We start from the raw sequence: 19283 nt of genomic DNA, 5'->3' as shown, positions 1-19283 counted from the left end.
TAGCTGTAGTTGCTTATGGATGATGATGGCAAATTCAAATTGGAACAGGTGCAGACAATGCATATCAAGCTGGTCCTATCAGAGGAAATTAAAGACAGCTTAATTTCTTTAGCCTAGGTAAATGAAAGTAGAGGGGTGATAAAAGTACTGTGCACATGTTGATAAGCGAAGGGACATAAAGAATTGTGAGGAAGAAGCATTTAAAATAAAGAACGATGGTGGGAAAACATCTAATGGGTATTAAGTGGCAAGGAACACATTCTGCCTAGAAGTTAGGTGATGGTTACTGATCAACTCGTAACAGTACAGAGGCTCCAGGACAGCTGTTCAGTGGGAATGAAATGGGGCACAAACTTCCCTTCTCCTCTCTTCTGTTTTTGAATGGGGTATATAGTGTCATTGCCAGAAATACTGAAGGACTGAAATAATGACAAGGAGCTCTTAAAGGCCTATGTCATTCTTCTGAGCATCCTCCACAGGTGCTACGGTACCTGTTTCTCTACGGTGTGTGAATAATTGATTTCATTAAGTTAAAATCAGAGCAATTGTCCCTAATCAACTTTAACTTGTAGTTTGCAGCTTCTGATTTAGACCTGAAAAACAGGTTGTGTAGCTTAAAGTTTGTCTATGTTTTATTTTTTTAGTTAGATCAATTGATTTGACAGACAAAATACTGTATCTCCATTCCTTTCGGGACTGTATCAATGAGTGTTAAAATAATGTTCTGTCCTGGTTTCAGCTGGGATAGAGTTAACTGTCTTCCTAGTAGCTGGTACAGTGCTATGTTTTGAGTTCAGTATGCGAAGAATGTTGATAACACTGATGTTTTCAGTTGTTGCTCAGTAGTGTTTAGACTAATGTCAAGGATTTTTCAGCTTCTCATGCCCAGCCAGCGAGAAAGCTGGAGGAGCACAAGAAGTTGGCACAGGACACAGCCAGGGCACCTGACCCAAACTGGCCAACGGTGTATTCCATACCATGGGACGTCCCATCCAGTATAGGAACGGGGAAGTGGGGGCAGGGATTCGCCGCTCGGGGGACTGGCTGGGTGTCGGTCGGCGGGTGGTGAGCAATTGCACTGCACATCATTTGTACATTCCAATCCTTTCATTATTGCTGTTGTCATTTTATTAGTGTTATCATTATCATTATTAGTTTCTTCTTTTTCTGTTCTATTAAACCGTTCTTATCTCAACCCACGGGTTTTGCTTCTTTTCCTGATTTTCTCCCCCATCCCACTGGGTGGGGGGGAGTGAGTGAGCGGCTGCGTGGTGTTTAGTTGCTGGCTGGGGTTAAACCACGACATGTTCTAAATATAGCTTTTCAAATACCCATGACCACTGGTCCTAGTAGGATTACCTTCAAAAGGCTTCTCTTCAATAACTATTTTTTATTCTTTACTCATCTTGTTGTTTTGTCTTCTAATTTTTGGGGGGCTTTCAGAAAAACTTTTATAACATCTGAAATGTTGCTCTAGAACTATTAAGCTACAAACTTAATTAACAAAGAGGAAGAGAAAGGTAAGAAGAGATGCCGTATTTGGCATATTTCACTCGAATCCTTTAAAAAATAACTATAAATTCTGGAGTGTTAATGTTTTATCTGTGGCTACATGGCACTCCAACTGTAACCTTTCCAGCCCATCCGTTTGCTCATACAAGAGCCAGGTACACTTAGGCAGGTGGAATGCTACTGAGATACATCTCATGGTGTCCTGTTAGTAGTGCACTCAACCTGCTGACACCCAGCTCAGCAAACCTGTGTTTTGGTTGTACCCAAGAAAGTTGAAAGGACAGAGATCCTTACCCAAGACAAGAGAATTATTACAACTGATGGGCAGAATTAAACATTTGTATTTTCTACGAATAACCCTATTGATTTCACAGGACTACATGGCTTACAAATGCACAGAACACTAGTAACAGAAAAGAAAGTGAGTCAACATCAGACACTTAATCCCTAGAAGACCAAAGAAATTGAAAACTGTTAAATCCTATTGTGGATGAGCTGTAGTGTAATTTTCATTTAAGTTATTTACTCATCCCATAGGTACAGCTTTTCTGCAGTCTGCAGCGTGCCCACCGTCAGATTATGGAGTGCAAAGTTCAGTGTATGTTCCAGAATGAAAGCAGTATTGAACAGTGGATATAAATCAAAACAGTTCATCTTTCACCAGAGACATCAGAGAAAAGTAACTATTGCCATTGATGTCAAATCTACATAGGAAAGCAACAGCAAACCACCTTTTTCATGGGTGGGTCTCAGTGTCCAGAGCTGTATATGAAGAGGTGCAGTCATTCTGGATTAAAAACAAATATTCTCTTGGGTCATTTTAAGCTATCTGTGGTCTAAGCTGTTCCCTTCTTTCACTGTTCCCCTCCTCCCCCCACTTTTTATTTTGTATACTCAGGTATACCACCTGTTCAGAGACGGATGGCTGCTTGCTACCAGACTGTTTCTTTAGGGCCTGAACCAAGGTGTAATAGGAATTTTTCCATTTACTTCAGTAATTTTGCTTTATTTGCTCAACCCTCTTGCCCATATGGCATGAGAATTGAGTACTTCTACTCTTTTTCATTGTCTCAGGCTGTGAGGCTGTATTCTGGCCTCCTTGATAATATGTGGTCTACTTTGGTTTTGCATTTTTTTCAAGAAAATACTAGTAAGAAAAAGAAAAAGGGTCAGAAGTATTTGATCAAGCTTTTAAAACATGGAAAGTGGTTAGAAAAACAAAAACAAAACCAAAAAGAGGCGAAGCAGAAATCCAGCAGGTAGGTAGAAAATTTAAGTAGTGACCCAAAATCTTTCATTATCAGAAACTTCCACCTGTCTTTACTAACATGGGACACGGTTATCTCTTGTTATGCTTATCTCAACTCAGCAGTTACATTTGCATGTACATTCTCTGAGCGACCTTGGAAGAAGCTTCAGTGAGGCTGAAGTGACAGGGGGCTCAGCTGGTGAGTGTACACTCAGGTTCCTGGATAGGACTGTACAGCATGTGCTGAAGTCTGTATTTTTAAATATCAATACCTGAGCTAAGTGGTTTAAAGCTAAATCAATTACGTCCGTAATTTTTTTTTCAGTCTCAGTTGCCTTAAAAGAAATGGATGATTCATTTATGAAGCAAATCCTCCCAAAAAGCCACGTCCAGGCACATGAAGGATAAGTGCGTGCCTGGGAACAGCTAGCATGAATTTACCAAGGGCAAATCATGCCTGACAAACTGACTGAGCTCTGTGGTGGCCTTCAGATGAGTGACTCTGTGGATGAGAGGAGCAGATTATGTTTACCTTGACTCTAACAAGACTTTCAGCTCAGTCTCTCATAGTGTCCTTGTAGCCAGACAAGTGAGATATGGTTTGGATAGATAGACTACAAGGTGGATGGGAATTAGCTGGACCACCAAGCTCAAAGGATAGTGATGAGCAGTACAAAGTCCAGCTAACAGCGAATTACTAGTAGCATTCCTCAGAGATCTATCGTGAGGCAATATTTTGAGTATCTTTACTAACAACTGATGAGTTGACCATGAACCAGCAATGTGCCCTTACAGTGAGGGTGGCCAGGTGCATCCTGATTGTATTAGTAAAAGTGATCCTTGGACCTTCATGCAGCACTTGTGGGAATGTATCTGGAGTATTGTGTCTGTTTGGGGCTTCACGGTACAAGAAATAACTTGATGTACTGGAATGAGTTCAGCAGAAATCCCCAAGATGGTCTCGGGGATAGAGCACAAAAAGTAACAGGAGAGGTTGAGAGATCTGAGCTTGTGGATTTGTTCAGCCTGATGAATCAAAAGGGAATCATCTTGCTGTCTTCAGCCACCTAATAATCGTTAGAGTGAAGGCAAAACCAGATTTTTCTTGGAGGTGCACAGTAAAAGGATGAGAAGAAATGAAAAAAGATTTGCAGCACAAGAAAATCTGATTAATTATGAGGTTTTTTCCCCACCACGAGAGTGGTTGAACAGTGGAACAAGCACCCAGAGAGTCTATGAGATTTCCTTCCTTGCAAGTGTTCAAAGCTTGACTGAACATGACATGAGTAATCTGCTCTGGGTGGACCCACTATAAGCAGGAGTTTGGACTAGATGACCTGCAGAGATCTCTTCCATCCTAAACCATGCTATGATTCTCTGATTTCTATACATCTTTTAGCAGAATATATTTAATTCCAGCTTGAAAAATTTGTGTCAGCCATAGCAACTGCCTCTTCTCTCTGAAATGTGATCTACATTTCTTTTTCCACATCTTTCTCTTAAAGATATCATACCTGTCCTCTTATTAATATTCCTTCCATTGAGTACAACAAAACTTTACCACAGGCAGTTGTCATTTTCTAAACCATTTAATAACACTCATTTTATTTCTAAGGGTAAAAAAATAATGGGGTGATAACATGTCCTGAATTGCTAGTGACAGTAACTGTTAAGACTTCAAGCACTTACTGTTTTTCACCAGCTGTTGCTTTTAGTACCAGCAATTTTATTCCCCCAAACCTAGGCTTATTTATGTATTTAAGGAAAAAAAAAAAAAACAGCCATTAGGAAATTGTGAACAAGCTTCATGAGAGAAATCAAATGAGTTATTGTTTGTCTTTTTGTCATTGTTATACCTGTGTGGCTGAGTAAAGATGTTACATTTCCACTCTCTAGTCTGAACCATAGTGTTGCTCATCCAGGCACACATGGAGGTCTGCGCTAGTTCCAGATTTACCTACCAGCCACCGTGATTATCAGTGATAAAATACTGTTAATATTTCATCAACCAGACTAGGTTACTCCTGAGAAACTGTATCTTTCTTCCCCACAGCCCTTACTACTCTTTGTGTTTTAAGGTATTATTTATTTCCCACATAGTATTATTTAAGTACGTATCGTAACTTACGTGTTATCTATTTCCTGTCCTTCATTTTCAATCTTTTCTGTCTGGGAGGATGCAGAAGCAGCGGTTCACCTGGCTGCTTGTACTCCAGGTTACAACCCACCATTTTTCCTCTAAGAATTTCTGGAAAAACTTGAGAAGAGGCAGGAGGGCAGCCTGGCTTGTGGCATCTGCGCTACATACGTTGTCTTTTCACCTTTTCAGTGCCGTTTCCAGAATCTGGCCAGGCTGTGGGTTTAAACTAGCTAGCTGACTGAAACACGAGAAATAAATAAATGTCAGAAACCAGCTCTAATCTGCAGAGGAGCTGATGTTGAATGCCTCTCAGTACCAAAGGGACTCTTTAGAGCAGTGTTTTGTCAGCATCTACATCCAAGTTTTGCTGTAAAACCAAACTTTTCTGCCAGGTATATTGGAGAGGCTCGACCTGACCCCAGCAGCATTAGTTGTGTGTGTGTGTGTTGATGTGTGTAGATGCACATTCACACATGCTGCTGGGTAAACTGAGCTACAGCTTTATCAGTGGTGGACTGAAATATCTGTTATTCTGGGTAAGAATATGAGTTTATCAGCTGTAATCAAGATTTGGGCTCCCAGGGTGTATTAATACAGCATCTTTTACACATCAAAAGAATATCTGCATAATTGGATGGATACATCATGGATAGAGGAGGTTAAACAGATGCTTCTAGCAAGGAGTTTCCACCATTCTGTTTGTTAAGAGTCTGTTTTTTCATTCTACCCCTGAGCTAGCATAATAAAGATATAATCTGTCTTCCTTTCCTCCACCATCCTTCCACCTTCACTCTTCTGCTTCTCTCTTCTTCTCTCTTCACTATATCCTTTCTTTTGTGGCAACCAACAAGAACTTGCATTCCAGCCAACCTGTTTGGCTTCAGTCAAAACTTAGATTCTAGAAAAAAAAACCTACTGGTTAATCCCTGAGCATCATCATTGCTTAAAGTTTCTGTTAGTAAAGTATCCAAGATGTCTTGGGGATGCATGCAAGAAAGTTTGGGACTTTATTCAACAAAGTTAAGATTCTGCCAGCTGTTAGCTGTTACTTTGCTTACTTTAAGGTGCTCAGTCTTCTGAGTAAAAATCAAAGCCCACAGGCAGCAAATACAGAAGGATTATCCAAAAAACCGCTCGCGAACGGGGAGCTTGCCAACAGGACAGGCTAACCACAGACGTACAAACAAGTTACCACGGAAACTACCCGAGTGCATGTTCTTAGCCTGCAGCAAAAGTAAAGTAATTTGAGGGAGGTTAGCAGGCAATAAGAGAGCTTGTTATGTCTAATTAGCTAAATGCATTCTTACAGCTCTTCCTACCCACTGGCCATTTAAGATTTTTAATTTTTCTCCCTCAGCACATTCATTTCTCATTGTTATCCCCTTCATATGCAGTTCTTCAGACTGAATATTTTATTACACATTGTCCATGCTGGCGGATCACATCACATGATGGAGCTAAGTGGATGCTCCTTATGCAGCTGTCATTCCCGTTTTAAGGTTCCTATGTCATGGGCCTCTCTGTTTCAGTGTTCCTGGACCAAGAAAAGACCCTTTGCTCATCCATGAGCTCTCCTTTCAGCACATCATAAGGAGCTGAAAAGGAAGACTCCAGTGAAGCTCCCATGAATTTTTTCAGTCAATTCATATCCTGCAAAAGTGTAATATTTTGCCTGAACTAATATTGACATGGGGAAGATCAATGCCATTAGTTTAATACAGATACTGTGCAAGTATTTCCCGTAATGAGATTGTTTGACAAACCTTCCCAATAAACTTCAAAATTATTAAACCCTCAAAATTAATTACATGTTCCAGGAAAAAAAACAGCTCACCACTCCCATTTCCTGATACAACATCCCCCTTTCATTGCATCGAGTAACTTTTTCTTTGAAAAGCAACCCAAGTAACAGGTAGAAAGGTGAAACATTGTTCTGTAAATTGTGCATAAGGCACTGTGATACCTCATATATTTCAACACTTGCTTACTTCAGCAAACAACTTCTGAAAAATATATTGAATTATTCCATTGCAGCCCAAATCTCTATAAATCTACTACAAATTCTTCCTCTGCCTCCCTTCTGTTAAATACCCACTTCAGCAGCCTGGACAGAATCCCTGAATCTCAGCAGATGACAATTGCACAGAGATGAAGGGAGAAGGGAGAGATTTGTTGCAATTTTCTTTTCGCTGTCAGGAATGTAGCGTGGTGTTCTCTGTTTGCCTGCAAGCTGTGTCTGGGAGTATGTTTAGATGTGAAAACCATACACCAGAATATATGTGCATTGCACTTAATGTAGTGTGAAGCAATATGTGGTGTTAGGACACACAACACTTTTTACTGCCTTTGGAACAGGTATTTTTTGTGACCTTTTTATTCTAGTGTTGGAAACTCATATACAGCTTAAACATAAAGGGAACTTTCAGAGTTTAATTCCAGTAGTCTGCTCATATGTCTGAAAATGACACACTTAACTGAACATAAGTTTTGGATACTTTGGCTCAAAAGATTATTTCAATTGTGTGAATCACCAATATTTTTCTTTGTTTGTGTGGGTTGTTTTACTCCACTTACAGTTCTCCTTTGTGACTATATGTACAAAGACAGACAAATATACAGCTGTTTCTGCCTCTTTCTTGTCTTCTGTTTAGCTCTACACATTTCTTTCTGATCTCCTTCAAATTTCTTGTATCACATTTCCCAATCTTCAGCAGACAACTGTGGAAAATAACACACTGAAAGCAGCATCCTGCTCTGCCATCCTCACTGACTCCTGCTCTGTTTTCTTATCTTCTCATGTCAGTGCAGTGTTTTCAGGACAAAATATTGCTGTTAGAGGCTGTCTTACTCCCATCTTCAAAGTAAAATAATAACAGAGAGATTTGCATAGGTTACCAGGTATTAAGTGGATTTACTCAGTACCCAGTCTGCTTAGTGCCTGAGTCCTAGTGAATTGAATTCAAGTGACTAGTGGAATTTTAATATCTAACACATGAATGAAAATAGTCTACACCAGTCTATAGATAGATAAGAAATATGGGGGCTGGCTGAACTGGACTAGTAGTTAACTTGTGCTCACAAAGCAATAGAAATCACTTGCAGTGTTAAAACAAGAGTTCAGCACTATTAATTTTCTATTTGCTTAGGAAAAAAGTCTAAAAGGTACATTTGCAGCTTCTTTACATGTAAATTTTTTAATAACCATCTGTTGTTAGCAGATGATAATTGAGTTGTTTGTTGTTGCTTACAAAAAGATTGAAAAGATTTTCCTTTCTTGTAAACTTAATACTGCAATTCCTAGATTTTTTCCCTACAAAAACTTGGTATCCTCCTGTGAATGTTCCAAGCTGAACAGGTGTACAAACGTTTCTTTTTGCAACCATCTTATAGCCATCTATGTCTTCAGCGGAGCATTGCAATCAAAGTACCTTTAAAGATGATGGACAATTTAGAAAATTGTCAGATCTCTGAAAAATGCTTTGAGCAATTGACCCGTACTTGTTCATCTTGAAGACTGATGCTAAGGATTTAACACTTACACATTCTCTTCAAATTAGACCCAGAGCTATTGCTGACTGATGCAAGATCATGTGGCTTTGAGTATCCAATTCAGTCAGATCCTGAGGCCATCTCTCTAGAAACATTTCCTGGTATAAAGATGCTTTAACCCACTCATCAGTCTTGCTTTTGACAAGATAAAGCCAAAAGAGTGTACAGTCTGTAGTAGAGAAGAACAACTTCAGAGTCTAACCTGCAGCCAGCACCCTGATTCCATAGTGATTTTTACATGAAATGAGACATTGATTTAATTATTTAGCATTGCATCTGTGAAATAATGAAGTAGCATTATCACAAGTTGGAAACAATAGACCTAGGAACCTCATGTGTTTCACTTGCTTTGCAACTAGGTAACTGCATGGAGAATGTTTCTCTTTACTCAAAACATTTGCCCAAAGCAGGAATGAAATTACCTGGAGGTATAGCTCCTGTGTTAGAAGGATATTGTGGATCCAAAGTATGGGGGGGGGGGGGGGAAATCCAAAAGGGAGAGAAAGACTAGACAGAAATCAGTGCTGGGCAGTAATCTCCATCACAAAAGATGCTAAAAATCTACAGAAATTATTCAAGTGTGAATTAGCATTGGATCTAGAATTTTTTCATTTGAAAAAGAGCGAGACAGATGCATTTAATGAAGGAGCTAGTAATAGCTTAGGGTTTTCATATAAGAGTGTAGCAATGACCATAGCAGGTCAGAGAAAATGTCAGTCTAATCTAACATTGGTCAATAGTGAAGAGCATAAGAGCAAGTGTTCAGTGATGTTTCATCAGATTACTTTCTCAGCCCTCAACGATTTGCAGTTCCCTTGGATCAAATGAGAGTATGATTCTTCCTGGCTAAAAACAGGGAGTTTAAGCTGTGTTTCATGTCCCATCTTAGTGACTAAGCAGGTGAGAAGTGCATAATTTGGGACAGAATCTCTCTGGTTCTGTCTAGAAATTTAATTTTTCACAAGAATATTATACAGTTTTCCTTCAAAAAAAATGAGCAAATTAGTTTTACAATCCCACACTCTCCATCCTCCATCCCCTAAAAATAAGCCACAGAGCTCATCAGGGAAGCCCCAGACAGTACTATTATTTTCTGCATTACTAAAGCTGCATTTTCCTTCATGTCCAAATGCAAAGGCCAGGTTATGAGGGGAAGGGAAAGAATATCTAAGCCTCTGTAATGCAAATGCCTTCAGAGGTTGGAACAGCTGAGGATGTGAGATGTGTAGTACTGCGTCGTGTGCTATTTCCATACCATGCAGTCTGCCAGGCATAAGTTCACACAGCAAGACCACATCTTCTCCTTGGCCCAGTCTGCTAATCCTGTCTACATCCGTGGCCATTCATGCTAGACCCCATTCTGGTTACCAATAATTCTTAAGTGTGAAACCAGTAAAAAGTGTCACAGAGTGGCAAGGCAGGAAGGAAAACATGGAAAACTCTTATAGGACACCAGCTTTCATGTAACTCTGGGGAGGGAGAAAGAGGAACAGAACTAATTGCAACACCCTCACAATAATGATTAATTGTATGGCAGCCTTTATCTCATCTAGCCTTGCAATCTAGAAAGCCAGCAAAGCTGAGCCTGCAGAATTGCCTGCCATGAAGTTGGAGTGAGGTTTGTTCAACTAATTACTTCTGAAGACTTCCAAATGGATTTAAGAGTAATAGTGTTGATGTGAAATTCTCCTCTCACGTTTCTGCAGCGTGTTACTCATTTACTGCTTAAGTTGCTGAAAAGAGGTGTCTGCTTCCCCAGAGACTGAGATAAAAAATAAGGTGCACATGTTTGGTTGAATGAAAAATGCTGGTTTGTGTCAGCGGAAACTAGTTGTGAATTCTAGTGGAATCTTGGCCAAATCAAATTGGTAACTGCAGTGTATACATTAGCAAATGAGATTGTACATAAAGGTTAAAATGCTTATGTTTGCAGAAGGAAAAGTTTCAAGATTATATTTTTTAAGCAATAATTAACTTTAAAATTCATATAAAATTCTGAAACAAAGCAGAGTGTTTGTGTTGAGGGAGATGGAAACTGGAGATTTTAACACTAAGGATTTTTGTTTTACTTTTGCATTTACTGTGCATTTGTTTAGACCTGAAACATAGTCATATTGAATGACTGGCCACAAAGAGGAAACACTGGTTCCTCACAAAGCCTAGTCTTCAACATTTCTTTCAGCCTGAATTGATTTCCACTTGATCTTGGTTTTTTTCCCCTTCTTTCAGGGATGTCATTGCTCAGTGGCAAGAATATGATAGGTGGTTTATAAATGTAAATATCTGAAGAAAGAGAAGAAGGGTAAAAGGGCTGGGAACATTTTTTTCTTCTTTTTAAAAAATATTCCATGACAAATACTATGTGAACAAATAACAACAGTGCTGCTTGTCTTAAAAAGAAAGAAAGATTGATTTTTCTGTTTTATCTGGTTCTGCTCAGGTTTTCAACCCCAGCCACTGCTGTAATATCCAAGTATTTGAGCTTTGACCTGAACAATAGCATTTCACACTTGGAAAGATCCTTATACCAGCCTGTACAAAGTCTCTGCCACCATGCCTGTTGATACAACACTTGTCCAAGGAAAAAAATGAGTAACTGTCAAAAATGACATAGATATAATAGATCTGCTTCTGGGTTAGTGGATTGGGTTGCATGTTGCTCCAAACAAGAAACAAATCCTTACAGTGAAAACCTTTGGCTCTAGGAAAGGCAGGTGGCAATGTAGGAACACATCGGCCTTTGCTGAACCCAATCCCATCTATAAAAATACGGAGCTTGTCCCTGTCCCGAATGCTGGGCAGGTCCCTGATGGTTGTCAGTGCTGGGTGGCTGGGGACCAGCTAATTTCTTCCTGGTACCTTAAAAGTAGCATGATGGACTGAGACTAGTGAAAATTGGTCGGTCCTGGTTGTTGTTCATCATTAATGAGAAAACTCGCAGGTGCTGTGCGGGAGTGCCTTTGGCATAAACTCAGTGGTCAGTGCTGGGGTTAAAAAAATTATCATTCATGTCAGATAGGCAATACCCATTTTTTGCTTTTTGTTGTCCGGGATGGCATTCATTTTCTAGACCCGCGAGATTACTTTTCTCTTTTTCTCTTGGCAAATCTGCTTATTAGAGACTGAGGAAAATGTGAATACCTTTGATCTCTCCAGCTTTTTCCTGTGGCATATTATAGGTTTGCGCCTGTACCAAAAGCTTATTATGTTTGTTCTGATATGCTGAGGGAATGGACTGTGATGGGAAGGGACCCAAACATTTGTGTGGATTCTTCTGGATTGTTTGCCTGTCTCTAAACTGATATCCAGGTGCTAATACACAACCTGGCATCTGGTTCTTGTCTTCTGGAATGGGGCCTGTTTGGAAACAGAAGAAATCCACCAGAGATGAAGGGAAAGGACATGGATCTTTCCTAGACATCATTCAGAGTACTTGTGTGTTTTTCTACTCCTTTTATTATTTACTGTGGTGCAAACAAGGCTGCTCAAGATGCTGCTTCCCTCCCTATGTTCTTAAACAGTTATCTTTTGTTTACAGCTCACATAAATTATTGCCTGTCAAAAATAGAGCTTGATCAAAACCCACTGGAAGTCCTCCTATTAGCCTCAGTGGGATTTAGATGAGCAATCGTGTCCCCTTCTGTCTCTTGATTAGTGATCAAGACCACATGTCTTCAGCAAAAAAAATCACAGAATGAAGCTTTTGGATCTATAATTATCACTCTCTTTCCCATTGCAAAGTTAATGAGGACTGCCAGGGTGGAAGTCTGTAACAGTAATTTAGGAGAATCCTTGCAACCCTTAGCACTCCACCTGCAGCCTCCAGACCTCTCTGTGGCAACCTGGAGGTCCCAATCACAGGGGAAACCTTCCAAAGCCATCCCAAGTAGACCATGCTGTTGCAGGGATGAGATGCAAAGTGGAAATGCATTGTTTTGCTGCATGAAGACCACCATTAGCTCTGCCAAGGTGATGCTGTTGACTCTGCTAATACAATCTTTGTCAACGAAATCTAGTTTGGGATGTTTCTGTTGTTGCCTTGACCAAAGGAGACACAAAGCTGAACACAAAATAGTCTGATCCTGATGGAGATTTTCCAGCTAATGACAATCCAAGTGCAGAGGTAGGCTATTGATCTGTTTAGTTCCTTTGCACTTTCCTTCTCAGATACAGATTTTTTTATGTTCTGCCTATGGGGGCCAATGATTGCCAGTGCCTCCCCACCCACCATCCAGCCCAGGTGGCTTTGTGCTCTCCTTTTGGTTGTGCAGGAGCTGACCTTAGTGGGGAGCTGGCTGTCTTAAAGACGGCAGCTCATCCATCATGGCTTTCACAGGCTGTCAGCGTTGCATTTAATCTCACTTGTAATTTTCCAAGGGAGGTTTGCAAAAGCCACAAACAGAATCTTAATGCTATAAAATGTGGTTTGTAGCCAGTGAATAATTCCTGTCTGTATGAAGCTGTGCTGAACTATCCAGAGATGAAAAACTCCCAAATTCAGCCTACAATTCCATGTGTTCTCCACAGTCCATGTGCTGTTGTAACTGGTACATCTTCCCTCTCAACTCACATGTGCCCACATGGGTTCTCAGAACCATGCACTTTGCAAGGAAGATGTGAAAAGACTGTTTTCCTCAGGGTCACGCATCGCGTTCATGAGGCTTCCTTGCCCATTTTATGGACTTGTCCTTCTGGGGCATCTTGCTCTTTGGTTATACCGCGAGCTTCATGCCCTGCTTCTGTAAGTCCTGATCCAAACCCTGCCCAGACAATCACAGTTTCTAAAGTTTGGATGAAACTCGGGAAGCTTCTGCCAGCTCTTAAATTTTCATTTTTCATTATGTTCACTACGCCAGTCTTCCACCTTCATTCCCTTCTTAAGCTTTACCAGCAAAGGAACAAGCTAAATTGGAATCAATATAACCAGAATTATACTCTGGGAAACAATGCCAGATTCAATCATGGAGGTTTACTCTAAAGATGAGATATAAAGCTCTGCTTCCCAGATATATATTCAATAGAATGACCTCGCTCCCTGACCTGTCTGTCCGTGTCGTGCTGACAGATCATATCTTCCACTGATACAGACCCGAGGAAGCTGCAATTTGTCAACAAGTCCCTGAGCTGTGCAGATCAGGGATGGATTTCTATGATACAGTTTCTCCTCTGGCAATAAGATGGGAACAAGGTAAATCCCTGGAATTATGTAGGCGTCAGTGACCTCATCAAGGGCTTTATCCCTTGTTTTTCATTCCATAGGTGTCTAGCCTCTTGACCAAATTATGAACCGAAAGAAAAATGTGTGTTTTTTTCCTCTAGATATCCCTCTATATTTACAGTTTCATCAGCAAACAGATTAATTAAATTACTATAGCTCTGTTTTCATTGGTGCTGGAAGCAGTAATGATAATTATGACTGCATTAGATTTCAGAGGAACCTGTTTTCAGCCTTGAAGCTGAAAATCTCCAGCTAAATGTCCTGAAATTGTTTGTGCCAGGTGTCCTCCTCATGCTGAATTAGTTCATAAAATTTCACCAAAGCAGTTAAATCAGGTCCTGAGGGCAAGATTTAAGAAAAATATCGTGCTTTTAAAATGAACTATTGCCATTAATAACTTTAATGTTGTCACTGTAATTTGGCAGGAAACTGGAGTCCAAAACAAAACTTTTTCTGCTTTTTATAGAAATCCAGCCAAATTTGGCCAAGTTACAAGCCTCCAGCCACATAGAGACTGGGAGGAAGTTTTTCTGCACAATTTATTTCTCCTGAGTGTTCTCCAGTTCTCACAGCTCTTAGCGGTCTTGTTTCATTACAGAGCATAGCATGTCTTCCCCGCAGTTGTTCTTCCTTGCAGGTGAGAGAAAACATAGTTTTGATCCCTGAAAAGAGAAAAAAAAAAAGGAAAAAAAGAAGAGTGGAACAAAGGAGCAATTAGATGGGCAAAGACTAGAAAATCACGGAGCAAAAGGAAGAGCCATTTTTTATATTTGAGTATTGCTGTGCTTGCACCTTAATTATATTTACGACCTTACCATTCTTTAACATAAGGATGTTTCCGTTTATGTGCATTTTTTTTCCTTTTAGGTAATGAATGGATAAAATCTTCACTGAAACTGCAGCTCTGTGTAATCATTTGCTCAGAACTGCAGTGTCTTTAACAAAATAAAATAAAAAAATCCTCCTTCAGCTCAAACAAGGCATAGCAAGGAAAAAAATGATTATAAAGTCCAAAATAGACCAAAATAGTCTTCTATCCAGACAATCAATTTCACAATGGTGCCCAATAGACATATTGAATCCCGCATTTTGCTTACACAGCTGCCCAGAGAAAAACAAGGACCATATTGCTACCCATCTCCTTTTGCTAAAGGTTGGCAATTATAGCAGTTGGAAAGCTGTAGCAATCTTTCATTGTGTCAGTGAGTATTATTCAGGTTGGCATACAACCTCCCTGCTTACCCTTACAATATTCTTAATTAAATTAAGATTATACCTGTAACATAGAGGAATGGTCCTACTAAAATTACAAAGTTTGTGACTCAGTGCAAAGGTGATGTGGAGGAATTTTGTGGTCTGTGTCATGCAGGTGCATGCTCGGTGCAGATTTACCTCCAGGCTGGAATGAACGGATTTTCCGTTTCATCCCAAATCCTGTTTCTCACTCTGTCCAGCTTTACAGGTAGATGCAAAAAATGCAATGAGGTCACAACTTGATCATAAAGGGCATTTTCCTCATGGTAGGTATAAGAGAGTTGTTTGTACCTTGAAATATCAGGGTTTGTTTCCCTGGTAAATGTAAATGGCACTTTGGGTGCATGAAGATAGAAATAAGAAAAAAAAAACCAAGAAGATTAGTTTTGTGGCAGACAGTAGCAACTGAGACTTTTCATAGCCTATTATGCAGCCTTTCACAAGGCTGTCTCAAAGTACTTTTTTGCCTTTCTGTCCAGAAGTTTGGAAAGTTACTTGAATAAATCATGATATCCAAATACAAGTAAACAAAGGATGGAATTTCTGACCTAGAGTTTGAATATACACCATACATGTCATTCATACAGTTCATTGATTCAGTTTTATGCTCAAATACTGAAAAGAAAGGATAGTCTATTGGCTGGAAAGCAAGCTTAACATTTAGAAGCTCATAAGGTTTGCTCCTTGTTTTGCTGCACACTTGCTACATGTTACTGGATGAGCTCCAAAAGTGCAAAAATTACCTCAGATGGTAGGCAGTGATACTCCTTATGATAAGCATTTAAACTCTGTTTAAACCACACATTAATCAGCACGCTAAGCACCCTTCCGTTTAGCAGGCTGGCAGGTCAAATGCCAAGAGGTAGCCAATATGGAAATTTTAGGAGTAAGATCCCCATTTCAAAATTCAGGCAAATTAAACAAGAGCTGCCTTGGTTCCCTCTAGTTTCATGGTGTTTCCTCCCCTTACAGTTCCTCAAAATACAAAGCCACATTTCCTTGATGGGCTCTGAGAACAGTAAGTACACGAGGCCACTTAGGGAAGATGAGCTGAAAAACAAATACATTTTACATCTTTGTACTACTCAGGCATGAGCTAAGTGATAGGATTACAAGCCTGCCAAGACCAAAACACTTAAAGGCATGCTCAGAAATTAATGTGACTGAAAAATCTTAAGATATGAAAGCTGGTATGCTTAAAGAGTCAAGTTGCCTCCAGGATTAGGTTAATGCTGAACAGGGATTTTCTAGGACCTTAATTCTATGTAAGTCTTTCTGGCCATCCATTCCAGTCTATGGAATAAAGGTACCAGCACTATCAAACTATAGGATTACTGCACTAAAGAGAGGAAATGCTTGGAAATATCGATGCATCAGAATTAGGGAAATAATATACTTGAGCACATGAATATTGCCAGTATGCTCTGTTCAACCATCTCATGGATTCAGTCTGATCCTTTCGCTCTTTCACTTCTCTATTGGGTACTGTTAGACTATTTTCCTGTAAAATTAAAGGTCAGTGATTTGCAGTATCCAAAAAGCCAGACTACATATACGGTAATGTTCTTGTGTTGATTCATGCTCTGTGCATTAGGCAATATTCATGGACTTTTCTTTTCCTTTTAGGTCTCGACTGAAGAAGGAATGAGCTTAGCCAGAGAATACTCCTGCTCCTTTTTTGAGACTTCAGCTGCCCTCCGCTTCTACATTGATGATGTCTTTCATGGACTAGTGAGGGAAATCCGAAGGAAAGAGTCCTCACTGCCCGTGGTAGAGAAGAAGATGAAAAGGAAGGATAGTCTGTGGCGGAAACTGAAAGGATCCCTGAAGAAAAAAAAGGAAAGTACAACCTGATGGCAATTCCCCATGAGCCACCCATCAGGAGCTGACCACAGTAACCTGTAACAGTTCAAAAAGGCAGCATTGACACAGCATCTTCCAGATCAGGTCCTGGAGTTCCTTCCCTTCAGCCCTCATGCAGAAGTAGCTCCTTGAAGGCCCAATTCATGGTTGCCCTGTGGCTCCTCTGTATTATAGATAAAGTCACTTAGCATACCCTCTCATCCCTTCTCTGCAAATCTGAGCGGAGAAAATACAGTGTTTTTTAACCTGTGGTCCCTGGCTGGTGTTCAAATGCTAGGAGTTAAGCCAGCATCCAAGGCAGAACCAGCTTCCACCAGCTCTAGGACAACGGATGCACTTATTGCCTCCTCTCTACATGCATGGATCATTTCACCATCCCAGGAATGAATAACATTGATTTCAATGGACATTTTGACTGTTTAAGGACCTTAGGATTTGACCTTCAGCTTTGCATTCACATGTAGGTTTAGGGTTAGACTGTGCTCAGCCCGCACGCACGTGTCTGTGTGCCAATGTGTGTGTGTGACCCAGGCCCGAAGGGAACGCTGGGGGTTCCAGATTTTGACCCTGTAAAGCCCTATCCTCATTGTGTCCTTTCCATTTAGCAGGAAGGCTTGGCAAGCATAGCACAAATCATGCGCCAGCTGTCTGGAGGCTGCAGGGCGACTGCTCTGTCCCCTCTGCTCATGAGTCACTGGGACTGGCTAGCAGAGCTACCGCGTCCTACAGACATGCCGTGCATTAGATTCACAGAACAGTTTGGGTCGGAAGGGACCTTTAAAGGTCATCTAGTCCAACCCCCCCGCCAAAAACAATGACATCTTCCACTAGATCAGGTTGCTCGGAGCCCCGTTCAACCTGACCTGGAATGTTCCCAGGGATGGGGCATCTACCACCTCTCTGGGCAACCTCCTCCAGTGTTTCACCATTGGCCACACTCCTGCATCCCACCAAGGAGCACACAAAGGCACTGGCTGTCTCATGCTTCCCAGAGCCCTCCCTAGAGCAATGCAGCTCTGTCCCAGCATGTAATAACATCTGCGATGTAGCATTCAGCCCTCGATTTACTAGAGAATTGCATCAGGTCAGTTACCATCTTTCACAGTCCTTGACCATCCAAGTGAATCACTTGATCGATCAGTTGGACAGGTCTTTTAAATATTCCTTTTTAAAGCTGGCATGAAGTAGAGTATAGTCTCATGGACCATTTTTTCCCCCAGACTTCTTTTACTATTGAGTTTTATTTATAAATTTTACAGTTAATACATGCATTCATTTTGTCAAAAAATAAAGATTGTGATTTCCATGAAACCATAATAGTAGTCAGTGTCATTTGTGTTTGTCCTGGAGTGATAATTGATAACATTAGAAAAATATGTATGTTTGTTAGTAAATGTTCATTTTTTTCATTTTTTTTCTTTGACTTTTTCACAGGGTTTCAACTAATTATATTTTGGATGATTTGGGGGGCAGTTGATTTGTTTTGCTCTGTTAAACTTGAAAAGGTTATGGTTTCATGAAGAATTTCAGTTCATTAAAATCTGATATTTTGTTCTCCACTTTCCCTTCAAGAAAATCCAGTGATATTTTTTGACTTGTCAGAAATTCTCCATCAAAAGTACAACTTTAGTGTCTATAGTTAGATAATATGTGGCTATATTTCTATTTTGGAAAGATTATTTCAGAGGAATACAAACACATGCATGCATTTAAGGTGAATTTTCTGTTTCCTGCCTCCAACAGCTGAATTCTGCTTTTATACTATTGTAATTACTAATATTATTTCACCTGTATTGCCACAGAGATTTTAGGTCAAGCATCCTAGAGACAAAGAGATGTGCTTGTCCAAAGAGTTTATGAGCTAAGTATTGGTGGAAAGACAACAGGAGGCTTCACTGAACAGATGGCAGCTATGAGACAATAAATAACAAGGGGAAACATCTGTGACTGTTCCAATACTGCACACTGCATAGAGGGGAATGAAGCAGTCGTTCCATGCATAAAAGACCATAGGAATTACTATCCTGAGAAATCTTGAGGGATGCTCATTGGTCTTTTTCAGGCAGATGCCTAAGCTTTGAGTCAACTGAAAACCATTTAGTGTTAGTTATTAGGTCGTTTCACCCATCCTACTGGGGGACGTATTATATCAACACTGGCTTGGCTCCATAGTTTTAGGGGTACCTTGCTTCAAGTCAGTTTGTGTTACAGAAACGATTGCAGAAGAGGGCACAGCTTAAGATGAAGCCTTAAATGGATTCATGTATTAAACATGCCCATTCTCTGACATTAAGGTCATCTGGCACGGAGCGTCTTTCCATACTATTAAACTCTCTTAGCCTTCACAGCAGGGTTACCACACACAAACTGCTGTTGGAAGCGGTCCCTGGACTCTGCTAGGTTCTGCACCATGCTCAGCAGCTGGTTACAAAAGTGCTAGCCTGCCGTGGTCTGAAACCAAGCTAGGGATCATTTTAACAATTCAACAGTATAGACGT

General features: G+C 40.3%; 1 protein-coding gene across 1 annotated transcript in view; it reads left to right on the top strand.

The window, feature by feature from the left end:
- Positions 1-18102, top strand: part of RIT2 (Ras like without CAAX 2) — a 180376-nt gene extending 162274 nt beyond the window's left edge. The window contains exon 5 of the mRNA XM_052778893.1: positions 16549-18102. Coding sequence (XP_052634853.1) covers positions 16549-16776 — 228 coding nt within the window. The 3' untranslated portion in view covers positions 16777-18102. The remainder of the gene's footprint in view (positions 1-16548) is intronic.
- The last annotated feature ends 1181 nt before the right edge of the window (positions 18103-19283 follow it).

Source organism: Harpia harpyja, chromosome Z, assembly GCF_026419915.1.
Source record: "Harpia harpyja isolate bHarHar1 chromosome Z, bHarHar1 primary haplotype, whole genome shotgun sequence".
In the NCBI taxonomy this organism is placed as follows: domain Eukaryota; kingdom Metazoa; phylum Chordata; class Aves; order Accipitriformes; family Accipitridae; genus Harpia; species Harpia harpyja.
This window is presented reverse-complemented; position numbering and strand designations above follow the sequence as displayed.